This window comes from Phacochoerus africanus, chromosome 14 (genome assembly GCF_016906955.1).
Source record: "Phacochoerus africanus isolate WHEZ1 chromosome 14, ROS_Pafr_v1, whole genome shotgun sequence".
Lineage (NCBI taxonomy): Eukaryota > Metazoa > Chordata > Mammalia > Artiodactyla > Suidae > Phacochoerus > Phacochoerus africanus.
The window spans coordinates 7,646,045-7,668,887 of record NC_062557.1 but is presented as its reverse complement, the minus strand read 5'-3'; the positions used below and the strand labels follow the sequence as shown (position 1 = coordinate 7,668,887).

At 52.9% G+C, this 22,843-nt stretch overlaps 1 protein-coding gene across 1 annotated transcript; it reads right to left on the bottom strand.

Moving 5' to 3' along the window:
* Positions 1-1,299: 1,299 nt before the first annotated feature.
* Positions 1,300-15,265, bottom strand: CPSF4L (cleavage and polyadenylation specific factor 4 like). Its single transcript, XM_053743464.1, is given in 8 exon segments — positions 1,300-2,063; positions 4,571-4,664; positions 5,845-5,937; positions 11,862-11,972; positions 11,975-12,013; positions 14,620-14,670; positions 15,164-15,220; positions 15,223-15,265. Coding segments are annotated over 8 exon segments (546 nt in total). The 3' UTR covers positions 1,300-2,005.
* Positions 15,266-22,843: the final 7,578 nt, after the last annotated feature.

Sequence of the window (22,843 nt, the reverse complement as noted above, 5' to 3'; positions counted from 1 at the left end):
CAGGCTTCATCCACAAAGACGTGAGGTTCTTTTCAAAACCAAAGTTGCTGACAGGTGATGCTCTGCTCCATCCCCGTGAGGCTGGTCTGCTTCACACAGGAGGCAGGAGCTCATCCCTTCACAAAGCCAGGAGACAGCTGTCCACACGCACCTTTCAACAGGGTGTTCTAAGTCCTCTCTCAGAATCACGTGCCGCATCTTCCTGGTGTTGGTGGGAGCTTCCTGGATGAGCAGCAGCGCTTAGATTCTGCTTGCAGGACAGCGGCATGATTTCCCAAACAAGGCTTCTGGGCAGCATACATAGGAACTCCACCAGAGAACCCAAACCAGCAGGCAGCATCCACCTTCCCAAACATCCTGCAAAAGAGCCAGATGTGATACCCACGCCCCGCTCCATCCTCGAGACTCACAGACAAAAGGTCGTGGCTGGAGGCTGGAAGTACTCACAGGCCTGCCTGAAGGCCCTGGCCGCCTAGTCTACAGAAAGTGGATTAGCCTTGCCACCTACCGAGTTTAATCCCAGTGCTCATATCCCTGGGGAAGGAATGTCTATTCAGCTGTTGAGAATAAAGTCATTTTGTTATATTATCAAGGGCTTATTTTATGCTTTATGCAAAACCCTATCTTCCTGTTTATCAGTTTGTTTTTTCCTGATTTGCATTTTATCCCGATGACTCTCCATACCTGATTCCTCCCTGCCATGTACCTCCTACATATTACTACCCCTCTTCATAACAGAAGTGCTTTCCAAAAGTATTTCTCCTGATTATTTGCCTCTTTCAGACCCTCACCTGTGAAATGGCTCAGTAGGTGTGTCCTTGGGCAAGTTACGGAACTTAAAACTTAATCGGCGCCTCCTTGGTCCACACTGTCAAATGAGCATAATTATACCTACTTTGCAGAGATGTGAAGAAGAGCCTTGTATCTGTTAATTCCAGCAAGCTCTGACACGATGTTGGCACGAAGTAACAGCTTCTCTAAAATGCCGTATGGCATCATACTGCTTTCACATCCTGAACTTGAACCAAAGAGCAAGGGCCCCACCACAATCCAGGCTAACGTACCTGCGTCTCTCATGTTATCCTCACGAGCATCCTCTGAGGCCAGTGCTGTCATCACACTTTTCCAGAAGAGGAAAAGGGCATGAGGCGGTTCAGTCATGAGCCTGCATGGCTGTGTGGGGTTGGTCACAGCAGCCCGGGGTGGGGCCAGCATTCAGAGCCCTCAGATTTGTCCCTGGGGCTGGCATTCTTTTTAGATTGCCTTGCCCCCTTACCACCACCACCACCACCACCCCCTTCCCTGCTCCAGGCAAGATAAGGCAGGTGCCCGCCTCTGCCAAAGGTACGGTGAGCCTGTCCTACCACACTAAATTGGCGCTGTTTTCTCCTGAAACGCTCTGCCTCCCTGCTCCTCTCCCAGTGGGTTAAGCTACACAGTGGCGTAGACAGCACGGCTTTCAACCTTCCCCGTCTCTTCCTCACTCCCCCCAGGATAAGCATCACACGAACCATCTATCTCATCAGTCCTCACACAAGGCTCGCACAGAGTCTAGTCTTAACTTTAAGCCATAGGGAGCAGCTGTCATGATAAAGAAACACTTGATTTAATTGCCAGTTTATAGCAGCAGTGGAGGCCATATGCGCAGGAACTGCCGCGTGCCGCCCAGAACTGTCTGCAGCAGCAGCAGCGCGGGAGCTGAGCAGAGGATACAACCGTCTCTCCCATACACATTTGAGCTTTGGGTTTTATGGAGACTTTGCTCCCCACTCTTAGGAATAACTCGTTCCTGTCACAATCTGCCACCATCCCGCTGTATTTTTAGTAGCTCGTTCACTTACAGGAGAAGAGGAAATGCACCCAAACATGCAGGCCACTGCTGCACCTCCTTTCCTGCCGAGGCTGGCAGTGGACTTGCCCGGGTGCTGGGGACAGAGAATCCCCCAGGATGGCCTTGGGCATCTTCACCAGAAAGAAGGTCCTTGACTTCCCAAGACAGACCAGGTCAGTTTTTGATAACTCCTACCAGTCGAGTCTGACTGGCATAGCAGCTCTTTTCAACACTAAAAGAGAAAAAAAAAAAAAGCATGTTTTTCATAAATTCAGATCCCAAGAGAAAAATCTTAAGTTGTCTCAGGCTCCATAGGAAATAGCAGGCTTTCCAGGGAACATGATGGATTCTCTTAAAGGAAGCTTCATATCTGTTCTGAAAAGGACCTTGAGATTCCACCCAAGCATCGCTAACCCAAAGAACAGGGCTGGGGGCCCCTAGAGGCCAGAAAATCCACTGTGTGAGGAAGGCCAGCCTCTCCCTCCGTCTCCTCCCATCCTGATAAGTGCTGTCCTCTTGCAGAGTAGACAAGGCGAAGGTCGGGACGACATGGAGGCGGGTCTCAGGGAGGCGTCAAACATGGTGTTCTTCCTGGTGACAGAAGATAGCAACCAAGAGCTCCAAGGTGTGACCTTCCCTTCCTTTCGAGGCTGCCCCCAACCCCTGCCAGACCCTCAGACCATGGTATAGCAATAACTCGGGGAACCACTGGGCAGCAGAATAGGGAATGAAATGTGTAACTTACTAGCCTTTTAAATAAATGGTCTGGCAGGAGATGCAAATATCAGGTTATTGAGAGGCTAGAGCTGGGACATTTGGTTTGCCAGCTCAGTTCCCCCCATCCTCTTAATTCACACGCCTAAACCCAGAGTCTGGTTTTCTTACCTGCTGCAGAAAAGGAGCTTCACTTTCTCCAGCTGATCACCTCTCCCCTCAGCCTCAACAGAGCAGGAGCCCGGCCCCCTTATCACTCACCCACATCAGGCTCCCTCTCCAGCACCCTGAGCCCCAGGCGGTAGGTGACCTGGTGCCCCTGGGGCCTCTTCTGAGGATGGGGAAGGAAGCCCGAAGCCTGTTGGGGAAGGGGGCTTGCTAGCTTCCCAGGCAGAAGCAGGAGGTGGGGAACTGGGTGGCTCTTGACAAGCTGCAGATAAAGTGAAGCCAGGAGGAAACATTGCAGAGCCTCCGTCTGTAGACAGGGTTTACACAGAGGGCAGGGGCTCTGGCCAGGAACCAGGTAGTGAAATGCCCTCATTCACAGCTGAACTGCCTAAAGCATAGCTTTTGATGGAGAAAGTGGGCTTGTGAATTCCTGTTGTAGGAGGCTTCCCACCAGCAACCAGCAGGGGTCGCCCTCCTCCCATGCCAGCACCGTCCTAACCCAGCGCTGGGCCCTCTCGCTGATTGACTGGGTTACAGAACCCCTCATTAACAAGAGCTCAGTAGCTGCCCCCAACATTCCATGCTCCCATTTTGGCCTCTGTCAGACTTAACTGGCAGGCCAACATCCAGTCATCCAGACCAGGAATAAGCAAAGCTTTTTCTGTAGAAAACCAAATAGTAAATATTTTTGGCTTTGCGGGCCATCTGGTCTCTTGCAGCTATTCAGCTCTGCCATCGTAAGCAGAACAGTCAGAGACAATGTGTAAATGATGAGCTTGACCCTGTGCCAGTGAAGCTATTTATGAGCACTGGAATTTTCATTTCCACATCTCACAAAATTATTACTTTGAATTTTTTGTTCATAACCTTTAAAAAATCATTATTAGGTCCTAGGCTGTACCAAAAAAAAAAAAAAAAAACCACAGGCAAAGGGCCAGATTTGGCCCCTCAGGTTGAGATTTGCTGACCTGGGATGGAGGTTCCCATCAATGCTTGGGATCAGTGGGAAGAGTATCTGTGTCCATGGAGACCAGGTACACCCAGGATGGCCCTGATTCAGAACAACTCTGGACCACAAGTCCTCAGCTAGACCCCACATTGTTTAATATAAAAACCACACATGTCTTAGCCAGCTAAAGAGAAGGAAAGCCTCAGGGGCTGAGAAGCTGAGATGCTCCCCCTAAAGCAGGGAAGATGGGGGCCGGGGGGCAGGGGTCTGAAGGAACCACATGTGGGTGCCTTTCCCAGATGCTGCACGAGTGAGGGCTGCTGGGAGCAGTGCAGGGCTGGGGAGGAAGTGCTCCGAGGAGTGGGTAGTGAAGGAAAGAGCCCCTCTGCCCCCTTCCTGCCTGCACTCACCTTCAGATAACTTGGGTTGAATAAAAGACTCATCCTGGGACTGAGGGAAGCATGGAGAGACGGTTACAGCCCGGTTCTAGCCTCCTCCCTACCCATCACCTGCTCATTAACATGCCATGCACCAGCCTGCTGCAGGTTTCCTGTTTAAGAACCCCACAGAGCAGGAGCCGGCACCCCAGCCAGGCAGTGAGAGAACTGCAAAGGATGGGGGCAGGGTGAGTGTTGAATGTCTCTATTCCTATTTCTAGAACAGTCTGTGAAGAGCTGTACGCCCATCCCCAGCGTGAATCCGCGCTAACAGGATGGGTTAGAGTTCAGTGCAGCCGACAGCACTAAGGAGGGGTGGGTGAAGGGTGAGCGATGCTCGGAGAGGATTGCGAGGGTGCTCGCCAGACACTTGGCTCCCCAGCTTGGGCTGGTGAAGGCATGGAAGGTTCTAGGTCTGAAAGCCAGTGGGCTGGGCCCAGCCCTCGGGGGCGGGGTGGGAGTCATACTTACTGTGCAAAGTGGCTCGGGGGTCCCTCGGGGCGGAAGCCTGCCAAGTAGTTAATACACATTATCCCATGGACGTGGCGGTATTTACACAGGGGACCTGCTGGGCCAAGAGAACACAGCCAGAAGGATCTGCTTCAGCAAGGGGGCAGGAAACATATGGCAAAGCTCACGGGCAAGGCCATGGATGGTCACGGCTCTCCACCTCGCAGGGGTCTAGAAATTTCCCTGTCTTTTCCACACAGCCCAAAGCACCTACTTCCCGGCTACGTGACTGAGATGGGCAAGGGCACCTCGGAATGAGTGGTGGCAGGTGTCAGCTGACCAGTCCTGAAATAGTAGGGCCAGAAGTGTCCTTAACACACAGTGTCTTGGAGGACTTAGGTGGATGTGGACTGTTGCTTTTTTTTTTTTTTTTTTTTTAGGGCTGCCGGTAGCATATGGATGTTCCCAGGTTAGGATTCGAATCCAAGCTGCAGCTGCCAGCCTACACCACAGCCACAGCAACACAAGATTAGAGCCCAAGTCTGCGACCTACACCACAGCTCACAGCAATGCCTGTTCCTTAATCCACTGAGCAAGGCCAGGGATCGAACCTGCATCCTCATGGATACTCGTCAGGTTTGTTACTGCTGAGCCACAACGGGAACTCCCTGGATGTGGGCTGGAATATGCTGCCAAGAAGGTTCAGCTCAGCCAAGGCCAGCCAACCGCACATCTGACTAGTCCTGCAGCACCCCTCCCCTGATATCCTCCCCAAACCAGGGCTGCAGCGACTCGGGAAGAACACAGACACACCTGAAGATGCAGGAAAAGACAGGAAAACACAGGTGCTGAGCACAGGGACTCTGATGGGGACCCTGCCTCCTGAGTTTGGCCACACAGGGACAGTGACACATACTGACACAACACTCATGACACTCCCAGGTGGGTGACAGAAGCACAGGAGGGAAGGGAGTGTCATCTGTGGAGCAGACCTGACGCCCAGGGCTTCCCATGGGGTCCTACATCCATGTTGCCCTTGTCATAGGGAGGAAACGAGCAGTTCAGTCGTGTGTTCAAGGTCAGGCAGCCTTTGGGATGTGAACCCAAGCGAGCCTGCTCCTAGAAGCCTGCCGGGTACCGCAGGGCGGGCTCCACTGCAGGGAGCCTGGGGGGATCTGTGGCAGGGGCTGCTGTCCATTTCGACCCAGTGGACATCCCTCCCTGGCTGGAGACCCCCCGCCTGCCCCATCCTGCTCACCTGTACCCCCTAGTGCCCCCTTCTGTTGGGGCCTCACCATCCCTGCAGAAATCTTGGTCAAACCACAGACAGTCCTGGTTCTTGAAGTCTGGCTTCACGTGGAGAAATGGACATTCCTTGTTGCAGTCAACTGAAAATCCCAGCCTCCTTTGAGCATAAGCAGGCTCAGCCCTCCTGGAACTAGACCAACCCTGCCCCATGCCTGTGAGTCACTTGCCTGCCTCTGGTTGTCAGCAGCTCTTTGAAGACAGCAAGCTAATTCTAATCCTTCCTGCAGCCTAGGAAAGTGGGACCCCATCATATTTGCTAAGTGGGGGCTTGAGTGTGATTATGCACATCTGGAAGAGTGAGGGTGGGTGCAGCCAAATATCCTGAAGGAGGGACCAGAACGGAAGGTATTTAGAGGCTACTGGGGAGGAAGGAACAAGGAGAGATGGGGAAGGGGAGACCCAGAGCCAGTGGCTAAAGATCCGGGAAGCGATAAATGCCACACTGGGATGTTGCCATGCACATGGTTAAAGCCCTCTTCATCTCTACGATGAACCTACATGGCTTGCAGAGCCTCGGGGTGCAGTTCTTTCTGGGAGAAATGCCAAAGAGAGTAGAGTATTGCTTCAAAGTTGGCACAGGGATGAAGATAAACTTGACTCAGAGGGACCCCTGTAGTTTCATGAAGCCTGTGCTATAATCTGTCTGTGGATTAGACCAAGACTCCTGTCTCCTAGGAAGAGTAAGGGCTGTTGGGAGTTGTTGGAAGAACTGTCTTAGGTTTCCCTTAGGAACCTGGAGGCTCTGAAGGAACCAAAGGGGAAAATTCAGCCCAATTTTTTTGTCTCATTCAAGTAGAGAATTGGTGAGTTCTTCCAGCCCATCCTCCTTAAAAGCCTACAAATTAACAACAAAAGATCAGGAAGAGAAATTAAGGAAACAATCCCATTTACAACCACATCAGAAAGAATAAAATACCTAGGAATAAACCTACCTAAAGAAGAAAAAGACTTGTACTCCAAAAACTCTAAGATGCTGAGGAAAGAAATTGAAGATGACACAAATAGAAAGCTATACCATGTTCTTAGATTGGAAGAATCAATATTGTCAAAATGACTATACAACCAGTCTAGAGAGTCAGTGCAATCCCCATCAAATTACCAAGACATTTTTCACAGAACTAGAACAAAAAATGTTCAGATTTGTATGGAAACACAAAAGACCCCAAATAGCCAGAGCAATCCTGAGAGAGAAAAATAGAGCTGGAGGAATCAGGCGCCCTCATGACAGATTATACTACAAAGCTACAGTCATCAAAACTGGCATAAAAACAGATATATAAATCAATGAAACAGGATAGAAAGTGCAGAAATAAATCTATGTGCCTATAGTCAACTAATCTATGACAAAAGAGGCAAGAACATACAATGGAGAAAAGACAGTCTCTTCGATCAGTGGTGCTGAGAAAACTGGACCGCTACATGTAAAAAGAATGAAATTTGAATATCTTCTAACACCACACACAAAACTAAACTCAAAATGGGAGTCCCCGTTGTGGCTCAGTGGTTAACGAATCAGACTAGGAACCACAAGTTTGCAGGTTTGATCCCTGGCCTCGCTGAGTGGGTTGTGGATCCAGCATTGCTGGGAACTGTGGTGTAGGTCACAGAGGCGGCTCGGATCTGGTGTTGCTGTGGCTGTGGCGTAGGTTGGTGACTACAGCTCCGATTAGACCCATAGCCTGGGAACCCCTATGTGCCACAAGTGCAGGCCTAAAAAGACAAAAAAAAAAAAAAACCTCAAAATGGATTAAATGTAAAACTAGATACTATAAAACTAGAGGAAAGCATAGACAGAACAACACTTTGACATAAATTGCAGCAATACCTTTTTGGGTCTGTCTCCTAGAGTAATGGAAATAAGAGCAAAAATAAACAAATGGGACCTAATTAAACTTAAAAGCTTCTGTACAGCGAAGGAAACTATAAACAAAACAAAAAGTCAATCTACAAAAAGGGAGAAAATATTTGAAACCAAGGGATTAATTTCCAAAATATACACACAGCTCATACAGCCCAATATCAAAATGATAAATAACCCAATAAAAAAAAATAGGCAGAAGATCTAAATAGACATTTCTGCAAAGAAGACATACAGATAGCCAACAGGCACATGAAAAGATACACAACACTAATTATCAGAGAAATGCAAATCAAAGCTATAATGAGGTATCACCTCACACCATCAAAATGGTCGTTATCAGAAAGTGGACATAAATGCTGGAGCAGGTGTGGAGAAAAAAGGATCCTCCAATACTATTGGTGGAAATATTAATTGGTACAGACACAATGGAGGACAGTATGGAGGGTCCTTAAAAAACTAAGAATAGAGCTAACATGTGATCCTGCAGTCCCACGCCTGGGCATGTATCTGGAGGAAACGATAATTGGAAAATGTGCATACACCCCTGTCTTCACAGCAACACTATTTACAATAGTCAAAACACGGAAGGAGTTCCCATCGTGGCTCAGTGGGTTAAGCATCCGACTAGTATCCATGAGGATGCAGGTTCAATCCCTCACCTCACTCAGTGGGTGAACGATCCAGTGTTGCCGTGAGCTATGGTATAGGTTTCGGATGAGGCTAGGATCCTGTGTTGCCACGGTATAGGCCAGCAGCTTCAGCTCAGATTTGACCCCTAGCTTGGAAACTTCTGTATGCCATGGGTGCGGCCCTAAAAAGAAAAAAATAAAAAGGCAGGGAAGCAAGCTAAGTGTCCATTAATAGATGAATGGATAAAGAAGATGTGGTACATATACACAATGGAGTATTACTCTGCCATAAAAAAGAATGGAATAATGCCATTTGCAGTGACATAGATGGACCCAGAGATTATCATACTAGGTGAGATAACCAAAGATAAGTATCATACGATATTGTTTATATGTGGAATTCAAAAAAATATTAAATATACAAATGAACTTAGTTACAGAACAGAAATCGATCCACAGACATAGAAAATAAACTTACTGTTACCAAAGGGGAAAGTGGGTGGGCAGGGCTAATTAGGAGTTTGAGATGAACCTATACACACTACTACATAAAAAATAGATAATATATTTTCTAATATACTCAATATTTTGTAATAACCTCTGATGGAAAATCTGAAAAATATATATAAACATATATATCTGAATCGCTTTGCTTTACATCTAAAACTAACACAACACTGTAAATCATCTCTATGTCACTATTTTATTTTTATTTTTATTGTCTTTTTTTTAGGGCTGCACCCATGGCATATGGAGGTTCCCAGGCTAGGGGGCAAATCAGAGCTGTAGTCACAAGCCTACACCATAGCCACAGCCACACCAGGTCCAAACCACATCTGCAACCTACACCACAGCTCAAGGCAGCACCAGATCCTTAACCCACTGCGCAAGGCCAGGGATCAAACCTGAGTCCTCCTGGATGCCAGTCAGGTTACCTCTGAGCCATGATGGGAACTCCAATACTTTCGTTTTTTAAAAGAAAGTCTCCCAACTTAGCACTTTTCAGAGCTAAAAGGAGCACCACGGTGTCAAGGCTACTAAATTCCCTGCAGTTCTAACGAGATCTAATTTACACATCGGGCTTCTGCAAAGCAAGGTTTCACCTGAATCTTGAAGGGTGCCACTGCCTCCCTGGAGTTTTAATCTCACTCTTTCCCAATCCTCTCATTTCACAAAGGAGAACCCCTGTGCTCAGAGATGAGAACCCTGTCCAATTTCACGTGGCTTCCTCCCACCGACAGGGGTCCTCTTGCAGTTGTCGGAGGGTAGCGCTTGGTGCAGTGCTAACTCTGGGCTCATCCTTCTCAGGAGCGGAAGTGCCATCCCCCAGGGCTGGTGACCCTGGGGCCGAGGGAGACAGGAGAAATCAGCAGTGTCTTGGGGTTGCCTTTCTGCCCAGGCCTGGAGGCCAGCTCTGCATTCCATTCTCGGCCAGCAGGTGGCACCCGCTCCCCACTCGCCAGTCAGCCGGTCAGAGTAGGGGGCTTTTTTTTTTTGACTGCACCTGAGCATGTGGAAATTCCCAGGCCAGAGATGGAACCCGTGCCACAGCAGTGACCCAAGCTGCTGCAGTGACAATGCGGGATCCCCAACTCACTGCGCCACAAGGGAACTCCCCAAGGGAACTTTTAGACGAGCACATCCAGGAGCAGGGCCAAAGACCCTGGCTTCCAGCCCCTCTCAACTGCCCTTTTCACACTCCTACATCTCCCAATATTTTCAAGTAAAACAGTTGACTTCCAATAAGAACAATAATTACATCTTGATATTAGGAAGAGATGGTCATTATTTGACTCCAAGAGCAAAGACAGGTTACACATTATAACCATTGCTGTACATGCCTGACCCTGGCACTGGGAATTACCTAGGGCAGGAGGGGACCTGGTCCCATTCCCGCATCCACGCCCAGCAAGGCACATGCTCCCCAAAGAAAACCATGCAAGGTTTTTCAAAAGAATAAGTGGCATTTAGAAATAAGAGTTTGGGGAGTTCCCTGGTGGCCCAGTGGGTTAAGGATCTGATGTGGGTTTAATCTCTGGCCTGGGCACTTCTGCATGCCATGGGCATAACAAAACATAATGGAACAGAATGGGGTAGAATAGAATAGGCATGGCAAAACATGAAGTAAAATAAAATAAAGGATAGAATAGAATCAAATTAAAAAATACAATAGTATAGAATAAAATAAAATAATTTGATGATAACCAAGGGGAGCCAGGCTCCAGACAAACTTGGTGCTTTCTTACAAGGGACACTCAGGGCAGGCTTCCTGAATTGCCATGGCTGGCCCTCAAGTCTAAGGAGCAGGCAGGAAACAGAATATGAGCCTGGAGAAAGCTCTTGCTGACCTTTTGGGGAGAGGGGGCTTTGTCTTCTTCCTGGATACCCAGGAGCCCACCCCCAAGACACTAATGAGGAACAGCTGCCCGCGGCTCCCCAAAACTTCAAAGCTGAGCCGCCTCCGTCGGAGCTGTCCTGTGAGCCTGGCCCTGCTCTCTCCCTTCAAGTCGCTCTTTGCAATGCAGTTTGCAAACCACCGAACTAGATAATCCTGAAGGATTCTTCCAGCTCTGAAAAGCACTGAGCTGGAAAGTTTACCGAGAAAGCTAAGGCCTGAAACCCACACACAGATCCCGGTCTTAAATGGGGCAGGTGCCGGCCGTGGCCTCCCCTTACATAACCCCTCGGATGACAAAAGAGAGACTTGAGCACAGATCCAGACCCGACCGCACAAGGTCGCTTCAGAGGCCGCACTCCCTAGCCTTGTGATCTCATCTGTATAGTGACCTTCTACTGCCAATCAGTGACGCCAGTTTTCCATTCATAGAAGTGACATAAAGTTTTCTCCTAAAAGAAGAATTCAAAATAGCAAGACGGGGGAGTCCCCATCATGGCTCAGTGTGTTGTGAACCTGACTGATATCCAGGAGGATGCGGGTTTGATCTCTGGCCTTGCTCAGTGGATTAAGGATCTGGTGTTCCTGTGAGCTGCAGTGTAGACTGGCAGCTGTAGCTCCTATTTGAACCCTAGCCTGGGAACTTCCATATGCCACAGGTGTGGCCCTAAAAAGCAAAAAAAAAAGAGTAGGTGATGGTTTGAGTCAATGCGCAGGTGCCTCGTGGGGCCTCAAGGACCGGGTTGACATTGCTTGCTGTTTGGAAAACACTGGCTCAGACCTACCTGAGGGCTTGAGAGATGGCCTGTTTGAGGCTCATTTCCAGACAGCCAGTCTGGGTGTGAGTACCAGGGCTGGGGAGGGAAACAATTCAGCTTTGGTACCAGCCCCACCCTCTCCTTCCCTGGGGGGACAGGCTGTGTGTCTGAGGCTGGCTGGCCTCTCAGCAGGGATCTTCCCCCGGGGGCTGGAGGGACAGGCCCCTGGGTCCAGGCAGCCCTGCTCTGACCTGGGACAGCTCTTGGGATACTCTTCCCAAACCTTCTTCCCATCTCATGGCCCCCACTGCTACCCTCGGGAAGTGGTGGGGGAGCATCACCAGGAAGGGGCGTTACCGACTGAACTTGGAGCAGAAGTAGCACTCGGGTGATGTGGTGACATCGTACTGGTGCCGGAACTTGCACTGGTCGCCCGTCTTGCACAGCCCCCGGAGCCTGGGTTTGCACACACCAGCGTCTCCCCTCGGTTGGGTCAGAATGGACACAGCTTCCCTGGGGACGCCAGAGCACCCAGCTGGGAGTCCCCACTCACCCAGAGACCCGGCCCAGCTCATTCCTGGAAGGAATCCCCTCCCTCCTTTCACCTGGACCCTGGGGGAGACCAGAATTGGGGGCCAGAGACGGCTTCAAACACAGCATCAGCTCTCTGCCGGACCCGGTGCCCTGGCCCTCTAGGAAGCCCCCCGGGCTATCAGGACCCCTCCCACAGCACCCTACACACCCCTCCCCACCCAGCCCAATGAGAGGGGGTGCTCCTACCTGAGAACAGAGCCCCGGTTTCCCAGCCCTGGCCCCCCACCCACCCACCCACCATGTCAGTTCCTGTCACGGCCACCTGCAACCCGCAAGGTCCCAGCACCAGTCAGACTCATTAAGGACTTGTTGAAGTCACGTCTTAAAAAAAAAAAAAAAAAAGTGTTATGCTTCCTGATTCCGGAGATCTAACATGGTGGTGACGTAAGAGCCAACCTCGTAACAATCTCAAGGAAATGGAAACGTTATGTTTAACTCATTGTCATCTTCGTTAGTGTGGTCTTGCCATCAGCAGGAAGGACACCCCTAAATTTCTTTCCTTTTTTTTTGATGGGGGGCCACGGCTGCAGTGTACGGAAATTCCCAGGCTAGGGGTCAAATCGGAGCCACTGCAACAAGGGATCCGAGCCGTGTCTGTGACCTAAACCACAGCTCACAGGAACGCCAGATCCTTAACCCTCTGAGCAGGGCCTGGGATCAAACCCATGTCCTCATGGATACGAGTCGAGTTCATTACTGCTGAGCCACAACGGGAACTCTGGGCACCCCTAAATTTCTAAGCAAGACCAGCCTCCTGCTCAACCAATTCTCCAATAGAATTTGTGGGGTGCTGGGAATGTACTTTTTGGGGGGGAGTCTTTTTAGGGCCTCACTCGGCATATGGAGGTTCCCAGGCTAGGGGTTGAATCAGAGCTGTAGCTGCTGGCTGACAGCACAGCCACAGCAACTACCAGATCCAAGCTGTGTCTGTGACCTATATACATCACAGTGCATGGCAACACTGGATCCTTAATCCACTGAGCATGGCCAGGGCTCGAACCTGTGTCTTCATGGATACTAGTCGGGTTCGTCAACCACTGAGCCATGATGGGCATTCTGGAATGTACTTTTTCGATAGCCTTACCCTCCACCTCTGCCTGGGTTTGACCTTCCAGACCTAGTAGTTTCATTTCTTTGCAAGAGTGTGTCACTGGGAACCATTGGATGGGCCGAGTGGAGGAGATGGGACCCTAGGAGGCATCACCAGTTCTGGCTCCACCATGCCTGCAGTGACTGAGGGGCTCCTTGCCTCCTCACCCCATCGTTCAGGGCCGCCCCAAACATGAACAAGGCATGTGGCAAAAATGGCTGCAGGTTCCCTGCCTGGGGCCCCTCTGGGCCGCCCAGCTTCCCAAGAACAGAATCGCTCAGACCCCCAAAGCAGGTCCTAAGCTCATTCATGGTTTCTTAACCTGGATCTAGCGGGGAGGGGAGGCTGGTGACCCCCAAACTGGAGGAAGATTTCGGGGGGCAGGAAGAGACTGAGAATGCTTCATGAGACAGAAGGAAAGTTGAGACCCCTGATTTTGAGTCCCACCCCCCCACCCCAGGTGGCAGCACTGGGAGGGGGGACTTTGTTTGGAAGAATATATTGATGACCCACACCCGTGTTGGGGTCAATAAGGATGCTTGTTACAGCATTTCAGAAACAGTGGCCAGAGCTTTTTTAGGACACAAGAAATGGATGGAACAGGAGTTCCCTGGTGGCTCAGCAGGTTAAGGATTTGGTATCGTCACTGCTGTGGCTCTGGTTATTGCTGTGGCTCTGGTTATTGCTGTGGCACAGGTTTGATCCCTAGCCTGGGAATTTCCACATGTCATGAGCACAGCAAAAAAAAAAAAAAAAAAAAAGATGGGGTCCTCCCTTCATGGCTCAGCAGAAGTGGATCTGACTAGTATCCATGAGGATGCAGTTTCGATCCCTGGCCTCGCTCAGTGGGTTAAGGATCTGGTGTTGCCATGAACTGTGGTCTATGTAGGTTGCAGGTGAGGCTCAGATCTGGTATTGCTGTGGCTGTGGTGTAGGCCGGCAGATGCAGCTCCTATTCACCCCAGAGCCTGGAAATCTCCATATGCCACAAATGCAGCCCTAAAAAGACAAAAAAAAAAAAAAAAAAAAAAAAAGATGGGTCAGCTGAGCACAGCCCATACTGATTCAGAGGAAGACTGAGGGAAGGAAGAAAGCCACTCTCCTAACTGGAGGAAAATAAGAAGTCGGGGCCTCCCGGGAGCACACAGCTGACACCCGTAAACACTCCCACCCCCAGCAAGGTAGAAAGAAGGGAAGGTCCCCTTCCAGCAGCCCTGGCTACCCTAATTAGTGCCGGGGAATCGGGGAACTCCTTGCGGGTGGAGGAGCAGGCTACCTACTTGCCCTCTGCCTACTTATTCTAAGATTAAATTTTGCCCCTTCCCACCGTGCCCTCCCCAGGTGAAAACCCAACCCCCTATTCCAGGCCAGGCTGCACCCCAAGTGGCCCAGAGCATCCCAGCTCCCACCCACCCAGACCCTCCTGCTTACCCACCTTTGTGGCAGAGCCCTTTAGCGAAGAAGCTGCACACAGCTGAGCCCGACCCTGGAAGAGAAGGCAAGGCAGGAGGACACCCCCTCCAGAGGCTGCGGCTGCCCCCGGGGCCTTCTCCCCAATAGGAAGCCCCTCTGAGGCTTGGACCTGGGGGCCTCCCAAGTCCTGGCCCTTTGGAGGTTGGCCTCTGCAACCAGCCTCCAGGCCTCCACACCTAAACCCGCTTAACCGTGAAATGCAGGTGATGGAGGGTTTCCCGGGCCGGCCTCCCGGCTTCTTCCCGGCTGACTTCTCTCAATTTGCCTCTTGGATCTGGGCTATCCCTGAAGCCAGCCCAATTTTTGAGTCCTGGAGAGGATGCGAGAGGGGAGGCCTGATGAGAAAGGGCTACACTGGGAATCCCAGACGGTGGGCGGAAGCCCCTTGCTCAGTCTCCCTGGCCAGCAGCCCAGAGAAGGGCCGCCCCATCAGGGAGCTGAGCCCACCGGCCTCGGGAGGAGGCTGGGGTGGGGCACGAGGAGGGAGGGTCCCCGTCCTCACTCACTGTCCATGCCCTGGAAAGGCAGGAGTCCGGTGCCCCTTTGCAGCTCTACATCCTCCTGAAGGTGAAGGTGAACCGCTCCAGCCCTGCGCTGACCTCTTGCATCCTCCACCTCCCACTGGGGCCGCTGCAAGTGGCTCAGGCCCCTGCAGCTGGACCTTATATAGCTCATCTGAGGCCCTTAAAGGGCCAGGCTCTGGTGCCCTCCATCACCCTGATGACTCACAGCCTATCCTCCCCGAGCACAGCTGGCCAGGAGGGGGCCCAGCCGTCTCCCCCTCCCACCCGCTGCAGGTGCAGGCACCCCCCCACACACACACACCCCCACTGAACGCCGCGGCCGATCTCTGCTTGCTCCCCAGCACGCACGCAGCAGATGCAGACGTAACCAAAGCTGTGTTCATACTTTCGAGGTGAAGACACAGCTGCAGGTGAGCTGTGAGGAGTCGCAGAAACCAGCCCCAGCGAGGCAGCCCCCGATGCTCTGATTCACAGGCGCCCAGGAGCCAGACGGCGTGGGGGCGGGGCGAGGGGTGCGGAGGGAGGGAGGGCCCTGCCTCCCCCCTTCCCTTCCCTCGGGTCCAGCCCACGCCGCCCCTGGGACTCCTGACCTCCCTCCTCGGGCCTGAGCTGGAGTGAGCTCTTCCCGGGGCGGAGAAAAGGAATGAAATCCAGAGGAATCGGAAGCAGTTGGATGAATGGCCCTTTGTTCACCTCGCACAGTCCACGAGCTGGGCCGAGGGGTGGCGGGGGTGCAACCAACCCGAGGCCGCCGCCTCCCAGCCAGGATTCCACCGGCCACCCCGGCGCCTCCCGCCCCTGAGAAAGTGCTTTGTAAACGAAGTCTCTATGCAAATGTTGTTTTATTATTATTACACCACCCCTGCCCCCAGGGCTGGGGACGGCTGCAAAGGCTTTCAAAGGAGCATCTGAGGGCTCTAACTAGGGCGGCCCCCCTCCCCTGAGCTGGCCCCATCCGGCCTTCCCCCTCGCGGGAGCTGAGCTGTCAGAGTTGCCCTGGAGTGGATGCCCGCAGAGCCCGAGCGCCCTCCTTTTGGACGGAGCGGGCTGGCTTTGTCCGCCCCCTGCACCCTCCTTCCCCCGCCCCGTGGCCGTAGCTCCCAGATTTCTTGTTCCTTTGAACCGGATCAGGAAAGAACAGAGCCGGAGAGACAGACACCTGGAGCCGAGGGGGGCGGGGGCGGCGGGGAGGGGCAAGAAAGGGATCCAGGCGTCTGCAGAAGCTGGGGCCCCTCTCAGCTGCATCCCCAGGAAGGGGATGGGGTGGGCGGCCTTGCTTCTTTGGGCCCTATTTGTGTGTATTGATTAGTGTCTCCAAAACACATCTGTTGCAGAGACTCATGGAAAGCGCCCCTCCACCAACCTGGCAGGGAAGCAGGCAAGAAAATGGAGGCCCAGTGAGGCCAAGGGCACACGGTTGGGAAGGTGGTAACGATGGAATTCAAGTCCGGGTTTCCTGGTGATTTCCTTCCATAAACATCTCTGTGCCAGGAACTGGGGACCCCAAAATAAAGGACCTTGTCCCTGCCCTCAGGGACAGCCGGGTCAAGTCAGGGAGACCTTTCAGCAGCACAATTATGCACCAGGTGGTATTGGTAGCAGAGTGACAAATGGCAAGAGGGGAGTTGGGGAGGGCTCTCAGAGGACAATCTGGTGATGATGGGACGGGGGGGGGGGGGGGGGGCGTCCAGAAGAGGGGCCAGCAGTATGAAAGCCCCGGCCCTGAAGCAGCGTGGCAGGTGGCAGGGACTGTCGGGGGTTTGGTGGACACGTGGGTTTAGAGAAGGGCAGTGCAGGTGATGAGACTGGAGAAGTAAGCAGGGCCCTGAGCGTGGAGTGCCTTTAGGGCTCGATTTTTTTGTTTATCTTTAAGCCAGTAGGGAGTCCAGCACATAGCACTATCTTTAAGCCAGTAGGGAGTCCAGCACATAGCACCCCGAAGAATGGATTGTGGGGAGACCACATAGCGGATGACTAAAAGGAATAATTACTGCCTCGGAGGTGTCAGCGGAGGTTCAGTCCACCCCCAGCCTCCCCTGTGCGCCCTGCTGAGGCCCCACCCCCACCTGGGCTCTGGCCCCACCCCCACCCGCGCTCCAGCCCCGCCCCCTGTGGGGCGCGAAGTGCACACAGGGTGTTGCATCAATGGATTCCCTCCTGCGGTTCTTAATTTTTGGGGTTTTTTTTTTGTTTGTTTATTCTTTTTTTGTCTTTTTAGGGCCGCCCCTGCGGCACATGGAGGTTCCCAGGCTAGGGGTCAAGTCAGAGCTATAGCTGCTGGCCTATGCCAGAGCCACAGCAACACCAGATCCGAGCCACGTCTGCGACCTACACCACAGCTCATGGCAACGCTGGATCCTTAACCCTCTGAACGAGGCCGGGGATAGAACTTGCATCCTCATGGATAGTAGTGGGGTTTGTTATTCTCATTCATACTCCAACCTCAGGGCTCCCACATTGTGCAAAAATGAAAAGCCCCAGGCCAGAGAAACCCCGGGGATGCCTGGAGAAGGGGCCGGGCTGGCCTCTCCGGGAGCTCCCCCTCTGCTCTCTGTGCCCGGGAGCTGATCCTGACCACATGTGTTTTCATTTATTAATTAATTCACGGCTGCAAAATGGACGCACCAAGCACGGTACAAACAGGGGTGGTCATTTTTAATCACCATTGTTATGAGGTTCTCACTGAGCTCCGGCTGCCGAGTTCCTGAATCATCATCGCCCAGCTCCTTTCCCTTTAGAAACGCATTGCTCTGAAAAGCAGGGGGTGTGGGGAGCTCTGGAATTTTCTGGCTGCCTGGAGCTGGCCGAGGTCACCGTGCTGGCCCAGCCTCCTCTCAGATCAGCTGGATCCGTTGCAGCGGGTGCTTTTCTGGGCAGGGTGTGGCCATGACCTCCTCAGTACCAGCGTGGCTGCCTTACTCCCCACTTGGGACCTGAAAGGGGGCAGACTGGCTTCAGGCAGTCCAGGGTTCACGTCCTGGTTCTGCCTGACCCCAGCCTGTCCCCAACCTGCCTCCCAGGCCAGTCGTTTAATCATGCCTCAGAGACCCAGATGGTGCATGAGTAAAAGGGGCCCCAAAGCATCACCTCCTTGGGGAGCAAAGGATGGCGAGAGGTCACATGGATGCCTGACAAGGGACTAGATTTATTAGAGTCCCAGGAGGTACGTGCTGGAGGTATGACCTGGTGCTCAAGGCCCCTGGTGTCCCACCCTCCCAGGTCTACTGGGCCACCCCTTCTCCAAGTTTATTATTCTTTCGGGCCCCTGATAACAGGTGCTGTGGGCAGCAGGGGACTTGGGTGCTGTTGGGGTGCTGCCCTAGGTCCAGGGATGGACCTGGAGTCTGGAGAGCTGTAGGAGGGGACAGAGGTCAGAGGAGCCCCTGGTGACCCACAGCTGCCGCTCTGGCCCAGGGACAATGAGCCAGTGTGCTCTGCCCCCTCCGCTGCTCTTTGTGCCCAAGATGCCACTTTGTGGGGACAGCTGTTGGCCTCACAATAGCCACTCGAGCAGGGCAGGGAGGTCCAGCAGCGGGGATGGTCCTGCTTTATCTTTGCCCGGGAGTTTGGCCTCTGGGAGTCTGGCAGTTCTAGAAACTCTACTCTGGGGAAGTCATGCCTCTCCCCCGGGGTGGGGTGGAGGCATGGGCACGGCAGCAGGACGGAGGACCCACCCCACATCCCTCCTCAGGGCCTCCTCGCGTCCTCACTGCAACCGCTCAGGTGGGTTCTACCCATTTCACAGATAAAGAAACCGAGGCCCAGAGGAGTGAAGCAACTGCTTAAGACTCACACAGCCAGTAGGATGGGGACCTGGAATCCCAGCCGTTGCTCCCACTCCCTAGGACTTCATCAGGAGAGGGCCACTGTGTCCGCTGTATTCTCTCTCATTCCCACAAAACCCGGGAAAGAGCCATTCTTCTTTCTCTTCTACAGTCGAGAAAAACAAAGGCTCACGTGTGAGTTTCCCAAAGACACAATCTCAGTCTGCACGACCCCAAAGCCCAGCTCCTTCCCGCTGGCCAAGCCGCAGTGCAGGAAGGAGCCCCACCCCTGGCTGGGCTTCCAAGAGGATCAGGATCTGGGTCTAGGACTGGGCCTGGGCTGGGCACGTGGCTGTATTTTCAGTCAGAGAGGCAAGGAGACAGGACGTTTTGGGCTCAGGGATTCAGCCTGGGCCAGGACGCCTCCCAATAGCTTTTCTTCTCCACCGAGAGACACAGAGATTGAGATTTAAGGCACTACACGTCGTGACTCAGTGGGTTACGAACCTGACTAGTATCCATGAGGACGCAGGTTTGATCCGTGGTCTTGCTCAGTGGGTTGAGGATCTAGCGTTGCTGGGAGCTGTGGTATAGGTTGCAGATGTGGCTCGGATCCCATGTTGCCGTGACTGTGGTGTAAGCTGGTGGCTACAGCTCTGGTTCAACCCCTAGCCTGGAAACTTCCATATGCCATGGATGTGGCCCTAAAAAGCAATCAATCAATCAATATACTAGGCTGCTGGCTTTGAAGATGGAGGACAGAACCCCGAGCCAGGGATGGAGGCAGCCTCGAGAAGCTGGAAGACGCTGGAAAACAAATTCTCCCCTTGAACCTGCAGAAGGAGTGCAGACCTGCCAACACCTCAGTTTAAGCTCAGTGACAGTCAGAGTTCCCATCGTGGCGCAGTGGTTAACGAATCTGACTAGGAACCATGAGGTTGCAGGTTCAATCCCTGGCCTTGCTCAGTGGGTTAAGGATCTGGCGTTGCTGTGAGCTGTGGTGTAGGTTGCAGACACGGCTCGGATCTCAAGTTGCTGTGGCTGTGGCGTAGGCCAGCAGCTACAGCTCCAATTAGACCCCAGCCTGGGAACCTCCACATGCCGTGGGAGCGGCCCTAGAAAAGGCAAAAAGACAATAAATAAATAGATAGATAAATAAATAAATAAAATAAAACAAAAATGTAGGAGTTCCTGTCGTGTCTCAGTGGTTAAGTAATCCCACTAGGAACCATGAGGTTGCAGGTTCAATCCCTGGCCTTGCTCAGTGGGTTAAGGATCTGGCGTTGCTGTGAGCTGTGGTGTAGGTTGCAGACACGGCTCAGATCCCAAGTTGCTGTGGCTGTGGCGTAGGCCGGTGACTACAGCTCCGGCTCGACCCCTAGCCTGGGAACCTCCATATGCCGTGGGAGCGGCCCAAGAAATGGCAAAAAAACAAAAAAATAAAATAAAAAATAAGCTCAGTGACAGTCAAGTCGGCCTCCTGACCTCCAGAACTGGAAGGGATACATTCGTGTTGTTTTCAGCTCCTACGTTTACGGTAGTGTGGCTCAGTAACCATGAGCAAACTGAGACAGAGGGGAAGGGACCAACCAATGGGTGATTGAATCCCAGTGCAGGACACGGAGGCATTTGCGGAACCTCTTTGCTCTCACCTGGATGCAAGAAGTTTCCCGGGAGGATGCAGCGCAAAACTGTGACAGGCAGTGTGTTGCCTAGAACCGTGTTTCCGGTGGCGGTGCATTCGAGAAAACACTCTGGTCCTATATGCAGGGCTGTTCCCTCAGCCGTGCGTTTGGGAAAACACTTCTGGTCCTGTGGGACTGAATCTGGCAAGTCGGCTGTTGAGAGAGGTTCGAGGAGCTGGGAGCTTGGGAAGGGCCTTGAATCTGAGGCCTTGGGAATCTTCAAAGGAACCGGCCTTGCAGCGCTGGGTCTGCTCGGTGTAGAAAGTCGAGATAAGCCACATTTGCGAGCAGGGTTCTAGTATCTGTCCCCACAGCCCCGAGCATGGCCCTGCCCGCGTCCTGGGGTGCATGAGACCCTCACCCTCACGTGGAGGAGGGAGAGGAAGTTTCCTTACAGAACACAGGTCGCCAGCTGGCTGCTGACGCCGTGATGGATTGGTTCCCGCAGCCACGGCCTGGCGCACTCACTTTGATGGATTGGAGGCCAAGGTCACCAGTTTGATCTGCCTTTGGGTCTATTGAGTCTCGATGAAAAAGTCCATTTTCATCACACAGACTGCCCTCCGGTCTGTTATCTCTGAATGATTCTTGGGTCACAAGGCAGACGGACAGAGTCCAGATGGAAAAACCCTTCAGGCCCCAACAATTGACAAGGGGTCAATTGTGCCCACTGTGTCCGAAGCCCAGGGGGTGTGGGCGGCAGATGTGGGCAGGCAGAGGGCAGCCCCTCCTCGTGCCAAGCCTGGACAAGCCACCCTGAGCCCGGGGGTGGGGTGGGGGCGGGGGGGGCGGGGAAGGCAGGCCCTGCGGGCAGATGCTCACCAGTGCTGGCCTTCCCTCATGCTGGGGGCTCAGCAAACCCATCCCTGCCCTTGCTCGTCCTCCGTGGCGTGGCTTTGAATCCCCTCTCTGGCCCACGCAACCTCATCTGCATGAGCTGTTCCAGACACGTGGGGAGTCGCCCACTGTCTCAGCTCAGGTTCCACAACAAAATCCCCCAGAGGGGTGTAAAGAGCAGACGTGATTTCTCTCAGTCTGGGGGGCTGGAAGCCCCAATTTAAGTTCCCAGCATGGGTGGCTTTGCTGAAGGCTCCCTCCTTGGCTGGCCGACGGCCGCCTTCTCAGCGTGACCTATGACGGGTGTGCTGGTCTCTTCCTCTTTCGGGACCCTGATCCGAGCCTGCAGGCCCCGCCTGCATGAGCTCGCCTATACCTAATCGCCCCCCAAGGCCCCACCTCCTAATATCGCGCTGTTGTGGGTGAGGGCTTCGCAACCCATGAGTTTAGACAGGGCCACAAACATTCAGACTGTAGCACGCCGCCCCCCCAACATATAGTTGCCTTCTGGTCATTTCTACAAAAAGGCTTCTGTGTTTAAGGCCAACCTTAACTGCCCTGAAATTGGTGCCCCCTCAGTCTTCCCTCCCAGGACATGTGACCTGAAAGCATTTCTGTCTTAGGTTGACCTTTATTAAAAAAAAAAAAAAGAAAAAGAAAAAGGAGTTTCCATTGTGGCTCAGTGGGTTAAGGACCTGACATTGTCTCTGTGAGGATTTGGGTTCGAACCCTGGCCTCGCTCAGTGGGTTAAGGATCTGGCGTGGCTGTGGCTGTGGTGTAGGCTGGCAGCTGCAGCTCCCACTTGACCCCTAGCCTGGGAACGTCATATGCTGCAGGTGCGGCCATAAAAAGAAAAGAAAAAAAAGGCTTCAGTCAGAGCTGTGGTGTTCTTGGTGGTGTTTTGGGCCATGCTGGATTGGCATGGGGCATAGGGTGTAGCCGGCTGGGGGGATGCTCCACGCATGCAGCCAGCAGAGGCAGTGGATGCTGCCCAGCATCCTGCTGGACACGGGATGGAAGGTGTTTCCCGAAAACAAAGAACGATCCGGCCCCAGATGCCACCAGTGCTGAGGCTGAGAACGCCTGCTCTGTCTGGAAGAATTCCAGTTGCCTCTGCTGGATAAACGGCTTGGTGGCTCAGGTCTGGCTGCCGTAGAGTTGGTTTTATTGATCTGCCTTGGCATCAAGCCTTCAATTTACACTGAGCAGAAATGTAGCCTGGGAGTTCCCGCTGTGGTGCGGTAGGTTAGGAATCTGACTGTGGTGGCTTGGGTGGCTGTGGAGGTGCAGGTTCAAGTCCCAGCCTGGTGCAGTGGGTTAAAGGATCTGGTGTTGCTGCAGCTGTGGCACAGGTACCTCGCAGCTAGCCACTGGG